Genomic DNA, 7269 nt, shown 5'->3' on the forward strand with positions numbered 1-7269 from the left:
GCCCAGCCCACATCAGAGCTGCACAAAGATCGTTGTGCATGAACTCCGGTTCCCTGTAACTCTCCCACGACCCCCTCCTCGCCCCTGCGGGGGGTCCCCAGTCCCTCCCTGCACACTGGGTTTGGGGGGCAGCGACCACACTCTTCTCCTTTCCAAAGGAGGTCCCTGGGACCCCTCTGCCACAGGCGCTTCCCTGCTTTGTAGCTAGTATTTATCAAGTCGTGGCTTCAATAACTGCAGCGAATCACAACTTCCAGCACCGCCTGTCAGGGAAAGCTACCTTCATAGAGGTATAATCTTCAGGGATGAGGATCGCCAGGTCTCTGTCCCGCCAGCTGCTGGTGTGCAGGTCTGAGCTAACCGACCCACAGCTGACCCTGCGGCTCGAAAGGGTGGAGCTTGCCCATCCTTCTCCCACAGAGCAGCTGGTGGTCTCGAACCCTGTGCCCTCATTGCAGCACAGTTCCTTGCAGCTAGGCCACCAGAGCGCCTAGTGCCCAGGAAAAGGGAATTAAATACCAGATGGGATGTCAAGTTAGCGTGTGCGGCAATCACACCGGAAGGCCCTGTGTGGGATGAGGCTGGGGCCACCCCTCCACACCCACATCAAGGTGAGGCCTCAAGAGACATGGCTACAAGAATCATTATCACCCCTACTCAACCCTGGCCCCCAAAAACCACAAAGGCAGGATTAGGGGGGGGTCTGGCTTTAGTTCTCATATATTGTTGGGCTGTCACATAGAAGGCACTTAAAAATGAGCAGACCACCTGCCTCGGCCAACCAGCCTCTGCCCATGCACGAGCTTTCTGTGAGGGGGGCGGGAACACAAGAACTTCTCCAACTGACACCCCCCTTGGCACTGGTTTGTAGGTCCCATTAACCGTTAGGCCCTGGGAGAGCCCAAGGCTATGATCTCCAGATACAGCATGTAGGGGGGAAGGGCTCCAGATAGAAGAGCCAGAAGGCTCCAGTCCTGGGAGCAGCCCCCAGCCAGCAGAGGATGAGGCAGGGGCTGCAGAGGCTGGAATGGCACGGAGGAGACAGGGACAGCGTGGTCAGGCTTCCTGGAAATCCCCCAAGCCCAAGAAGGGTCCTACCTCCTGCAGATCCATCCCAAAGGCACCAGTGACGTGTGGGCTGGGTGGGGGAGGCACCTGTTATGTGGTGTACAGGTCCCCTCACTCAGCTGGTGGACCTCATACAGTGCTGGCAGAAATGGTGCTCAAAAAATGACTTTTCCATGGATGAAGAGAGCAAAGGGGGAGTGAGGGGCAGAAGACTGGGCTGAGGCACATGGGCCCAGATTGTTTCATTCAGAAAAATAGCCATTTAAAAAATGTAAAAATCCTTTCCCTCCCGTCCCATAATTTCTGGGCCCAGGAAAGGGATGAGAGAGGGGTGTCTCTACAGAGCCCCTCCATCTGCCCTCTCCTAAAAACTTATATACACATATACATATTTATATGGCACCGCATGGGGGGTACTGCTATAACCCCACTCACAGCTAGGGGAGCCGAGCCCTTGGGGGCCTGGTCACAGGAGGTTAAGGCAGATGTGACAAGCAGGGGACTGGGAGGGGAGGGGAAAGGAGGGCAGACCTCGACCCTGAAGAAGATGCAAGTCCGAAAGAAAGACAGCCTGAGTTCCCTTCACAGGTGGTGAGAGTTGAGCCCTTTGGGCAGACAGGTGGGGCAGTACTGGGGCCCATGGAAGGGGTGCGGGAGGACGAGAGAGCTGTTTCCAGCCAGCTTGGATTGCAAAGAGCTGCCCAGCCCAGTGCCCCCAGAAAAGCTGGGAGCAATGAGGGGCTCTATGCAAGGCACTTGTGTCCACTGTTCCCAGGCTAGGGGCCAAGGTGGGGGCAGTAGGAGCCCTGCCTCCCAAGAGAGCAGAACCGGAAGGGGCCCAGGGCCCAATTTGGCAGCAGATAAACATGGCAGCACGGAGAAGAAGAAAAAAGGGGGTGGGGGTGGTGGCACATGAGACCTGCCCCCAAGGCGCAGGGGCTTCTAAGGCACTGATATGGGGACCCCAGGGCTCACTGCCCTCGGTGCCTGCTGCAGCTCCCTCGGCAGCCAGGCCAGGCTGGTTAGGGAGGCACACGCTCCCCTGGCACTGAGTGTGTTGGCTCATGGGTTTTCTTATGGAGCAGTGAGCGCTGCCAAGTCCGAGAGTGAGGAGGTGTGGCCGCGGCCAAGGGCAAGTCCAGGCCCCCTCTGGCCTCACTAGCTCCCAGGCCGAGGCTGCCTGAGCACCGAGTACACGTCATCCACGCGGCTGAGTTGCTCGAAGAAGGGGAGGAGGTCGTGGAGCTCTGTGTCACTCATGTTATCAAACCACGAGGCCACTGGTACCTGGGGAGGCAGGAGGGAGGTGGTGAAGGGCACATGTAGCCATGGGTGGGAACTATCCAGGTTATCCCTCAGCACCTCCTGGGGACCTGGAAACCCCTCCCCAAAGAGCCAGCTCCCCTCACCCACAGCTTTCAAACTTTTTCGGTAACGCGTGTGAAGCAGAACAAGTTTTACAAGACACTGTACTAACCTGAAAGCACCCCAATACTTTCTATTCTACTTCATTCGAGCAAAAGCCCAATCAGGACCTGCTCGATCTGATTCCGAGGCCCGCTCAGAGATCACAGCACAGAGTGTGGGAGACTGAAACGGCTCCTGTTCCACATAGGGGTCCAAGGCCTTCGGGGAAGCCTTCTACTCCAGTCCCAGGATGCTCAGGTGGCGAAGGCAGAGGGCCCAAAGGGAGTGGACCCTGACAAGAGGGCGGGGAGGAGCTGGCCCCAGATGCTGGACCTTCCTCGGGCCTCGCTCGGCCCACCCCCGGCACTCACTGCGTTGTCCGGGTGGAAGACGTAGGAGGCAGGCGAGTTATCCAGGATGAGCACCCGCCGCAGGTCTCGGCCCAGCCGGCTCAGATCCTTCACGTAGTTCCCACGGTGGAAGACGCAGGATTCCCGGAACAGCCGGGCCCGGAAGGCCCCCCACTTGTCCAGCAGGTCCGCTACGGGGTCTGCGTACTGGAGATGGGGAGAGGTGGGTCACGCTGAGGCCCAGCTGTGCCCTGGGGCTGGGTGCGAGGACCCCTCAGGAAGGTGAGGACTCACCTTGGCGAGACTGGCAGTGAAAAGCACGCACTCAAAGAGCTCACCCATCCGCTGCAGGAACTCATCCACGTGAGGCCTCTTCAACACATAGACCTGGGGGGTGGGCCAGTGAGGCGGCTGCTGCCCACCAGGCCAGGGAGGACCTGGGGGCAGGCTGAGGGTTGGGAGGGCAGGTGGTAGGGAGCAGAGGGACACAGAAGGGAGCTGGTCCCAGCGCCTGCAGGCTCAGTTTGGCCAGACTCTCCCAAGTGCCCCAGGGGACGCTTTCTGTCTTCTCCCAAAATGAAAATGAACATAGCTTCTGGGTAATCCTTCTAAGCGATCACTAATTCCTGGTCCCTCAGGCAAATACAGGGGCTAGGAGTGGCCCCCTCACCCCAGGGCTGCAGGGCACCGGCCCCCGAGCCAAGTAATGGAGAACAGGCTGGACAGCACACAACCTATCCTGAATTACTTGAACTGGGTCCCGGGCAGGGTGGGGCAAGGGGGCATGGCAGGGAGCTTGGGGGAAGGATTAAGAGGAACCCCAACTCTGCAGGCCCAGGAGTCCGGCAAGTCTCCAGGGTCTGTGTGGCCTTTAGCAAGCCCGGCACCCTCTCTGGGCCTCTATCAAAGCCCCGTCCCCACCTCTTCCGTTGGCCTCACCTGGTGAACCACTCCATCGATCTCCACCGGAATGATGAAGTCAGCGTTGTTCACAGGCTGAGGGGAAGCAAACAGAGGCTGGAGGTGGCCGACAAGTCCCCTGGGGCCATGACCTAGCCTAGGCCCCCCCCTCCCAGGCCAGGGCAGAAAGGCTGAAGGCTGCTAGCTGGGCCCACCTTGAAGGAGCTGTGTACCAGCGTCTCGTCCAGATCGATGACCACGCAGATCTTGTCTGAGTCCTGGGCCTTGGCCTCCGGGAGCAGGTATTGGACAGGGGTCTGCTATGGGGAGGGGTAGGGCTGGCTGGGACATGCCTTGCAAGCCAGTTATTTCTTTATGTACCGTCTCCCCTTCCCCACCTTTATTCCCAGAGCCCCAGGAAGACTGAGGTGAGACCAGCTTGGCTCCTGAAACTCTAGCACCTGAGCCTCATTTTCCCACCTGTTAAGCCAAGGACTTTAGAGATGCGCTCAGAGGGCAGCCATTCTGAGGCTCACAGAGTGAGGCTTGGGGCTGGCAGGGAGAACCCCACTTCCCACCCTCCTTGGTCTCTCCCAGGGCCTCCGGCAGAGAGAGCCTGAAACATCCCAGGTGTCCCTGCAGCCTCCACCTGCCTGTCACACACCTTGGGGACAGCGCCATTCTCCTCCACGAGCAGTGGCGCCCCGCTGTGGGCGGGCAGAGCCTCAGCATCATCGCGACACACGCAGCAGAAGATTGAGTGGAAGATACCCCTGCCCCGAGGCTTCTGGGAAGCTGCTGACTTCTGGTCACCTGAAGCAAAGACGTCCAAGGTGGGGCCTGGAGAGGTGTTCCCAGATGCGGGGCACTTTTCCCTCAACTGGGAGGGCTTCCCCTCTTCACCCGAAGGCACATTACGGGAAAGGGGCTTTGCCAGCCAGTTCTGGCCGCGACCTCTCCATACACTCCACACCGTTAAGAGCTAGGAGATGGATTACCAGAAGAAGAGGCACAACCTCCAGTGTGACTCAGGTGAAATACTGCTAAGTGCTCAGCCCCACTGGGGAGGCCTCCAGCCACTCAGCCCACCCCAGGGGGCCTCCTGCCAAGAAGTGCCAAACTGGGGCCTGCTTCCCAGTCCCCCACCAAACCGGGTCGAGTCCTCAAAAAAGGCTGAACCCAGAAGCAAGGGGTGGGGGCAGCGACGCTGGCTGCCGTGCGTGCAGCTGGGAGCCTGTGTTCCCTAAGCTTGTCGGCTCCGCCCCCCTAACCTGGAGAGAATGATTGACAGACACACACACACACAGACACACTCTCCCATCCCGAGTCCCAGAGCAAGACTAGGACCAGGAGGGAGGGGGTGGGCAAACTTGAAAGGGGGCTGCCGAGCTCCTAAGGTCAACACCGGGGCAGGGGTGGGCAGAGGCTCCACGCAGCACAGGCCAGCCCCTGGGGCCCAGGCTGGGCAGGGCGGCTGCCCAGGTCGCTGCAAGTGTGCACAGGCCCGGCGCCCACGGGCCTGCAACGGGGACGCCGCGTGCCCAGCCCGTGCAAGTCTCTCCCGCAGGAGACAGGCAGCCCCTCGAAATGCAACCCCTCGAATGAGCTCGACAATTCCACGGGAGACGCTGAAGTTTTGTGGGGAGTGTGGCTGCGTGTTAGCGGGAGATCCTTTAAACCCTTCCAGCCCACTGTCACCTCGACGCCCCCTCTCTCAATCAGACCGCAACCCAGAGGGGGCGGAGTCTCGGCGGGTGGCCTCAAGACGCCCTCCTCAACCCCCCCCCCAGCTCCATTGGCGCCAATGTGCGCGGGGCTGGGGGGGGGGCACGATGCGGAGGGGCAGACTAGACCTAGGGCACCGCGCGCTGCCAGCCCAGTAGACCCCGAAGAAGTCTGCACTACCCTGACTCAGTTTCCCCACTTATGAAGACCGAGGCACCCCAAATGCGCGAGGCCCCGCCCTGCGTCTCTGATCCTCCGCAAGTTTGAACTCCCTCCTCGCTCTCTTTTGAGCTGGAGCTCCCGCCAGGGATCCGGCTGGACTGAGACGGGCGCCGCCCGTGGCCTGGGAAGGGTCCCGGCCCCCTCACCCTCCCTCTCGAGGCGTCTGGCTCCGGTCCCCGCCCGCGGCCCCCGTACCTTTGCCTCGCAGCGGGCCCCGCGCCTCCTCCTTGCTGATTTGAGTAATGACGGCCGAGCTGTCCATGGGGCCGGGCGCGCTCCGCTCCGGCCGGCCTCTGGCCCGGGCGCCCGGCCTCCCCCCCGGCTCGGGCCGGAATCGGGGCGCGGGGGGGAGGGGAGGGGTGGGAGGGAGGGATCCCCGCGAGCTTCTGAGGGGAGGGGAGACAGACTCGAAGGGGGAGGGGGAGGGAGGGGGCGCGGAGGAAACTTTGTTACAACATGGAGTTTCCTCCCCGCGAGGCGGATGCAAACATGGAACCCGGGCGCTGTTTCAAGGCTCCCCCTTAAAAGGGCAACGGCTTCGGCGTGACCTGGACTCGGCCGCCGCTTTCATCACTTCTGGGGCCGGCGCGGCTAAGCGAGCGGGGGAGGCGGGTCCGGCCGGGTTCCTGCCGCGCTTCAGGGGGCGTCGCCTCCTTTCCTGCCGCCCGCCCGCGGGGCCGAGCCTTTGCGGCTGCGTGGCAGGGCCGGCGGCCGGCCCACCGTTCCAGGCCGCGGGGCGTCCACGGCCAGAGCCCGCCCCGCTGCAGCGCCCACGGCCGGGGGGAGGGGGTGCGGCTCAGCCCCACCTCTGCACATTCCGAGGGCTGGAGACTTAACTGCTTCTCTGTTTACTTTTCTGGGGATCGGGGATCACATCTGTAGTATGGGTCTATTTTTCAGCCTGGTGGTCAAAGGGAAGTTGTGAATGTGTACTAGCTCCAGATAGAACTCTGCTGCTAACAGACTCTGGCTCTCGCCAGCACTACAGTCTCGGGGCTGGGTGACTTGGGTTTGTCGTTAGGTGCTGTCAAGTGTTGGGGTCTGTAGGGTAGAAAAATTCCAACTCTGCCCTAGGATGTTCCCTGCTAAATTCCATCTGGCTCTCCGCGCGCTCACGCCGGCCACCTCGCCTTCCCGCGAACCAGAGCCGAGCGCTGTGCTCTCTCGGGACCCTCGTGCGCACGGTTCTCTCCACCTCGAGAGCCCCTTCTTGTGTGAAGCCAAATCGCTTAGCTCTCGATGAAATGCCACCTTGTCCAAGCAGCTTTTGCAACTTGTCCTCTGACTATAGGGAGGCAGGGTCCTCTGCTTGAGACTCGTTCGTATTCCCGGGAACCCCGCACACACTGGGCGCCCCGTCAGTACGGGATCTGTGCCCGACCGTGGGGGCCTCAGGCTTCAAATAGTGAAAACTGGCCCCCTCGTCCCAGGAATGTGAGGGGCCTGTCCTGGCCGCTAACGACCCTGTTTTAGCGGGGAAAACTCCCGCGTCACGCGCCGTGGAGACTGGGGACTGAACTGGAAGACGTTAGGAAACACCTTTTCTTTGTGATTACTCTTCGTTGTGCACTATAAAAAATGACGCCGAGCCTTCACC

The 7269-nt window shown here is 61.1% G+C and overlaps 1 protein-coding gene across 2 annotated transcripts; it reads right to left on the reverse strand.

Moving 5' to 3' along the window:
* Positions 1-2226: 2226 nt before the first annotated feature.
* Positions 2227-6270, reverse strand: CTDSP1 (CTD (carboxy-terminal domain, RNA polymerase II, polypeptide A) small phosphatase 1). Of its 2 annotated transcripts, none has more exons than XM_006891899.1 (7): positions 5868-6270; positions 4390-4538; positions 3941-4042; positions 3765-3821; positions 3120-3212; positions 2847-3032; positions 2227-2355 (listed from the first exon to the last, which is right to left on the reverse strand). In XM_006891899.1, exons 1-7 carry the CDS (start codon positions 5932-5934, stop codon positions 2227-2229), a joined length of 783 nt encoding a protein of 260 aa, XP_006891961.1. In that variant the 5' UTR covers positions 5935-6270. The 2 variants fall into 2 exon arrangements, with proteins under 2 accessions (XP_006891961.1, XP_006891960.1); XM_006891898.1 differs by having other exon boundaries at positions 3941-4045.
* Between the last annotated feature and the right edge of the window lie 999 nt (positions 6271-7269).

Source organism: Elephantulus edwardii, unplaced genomic scaffold (genome assembly GCF_000299155.1).
Source record: "Elephantulus edwardii isolate Elephantulus edwardi_28Jun2011 unplaced genomic scaffold, EleEdw1.0 scaffold00106, whole genome shotgun sequence".
NCBI lineage: Eukaryota > Metazoa > Chordata > Mammalia > Macroscelidea > Macroscelididae > Elephantulus > Elephantulus edwardii.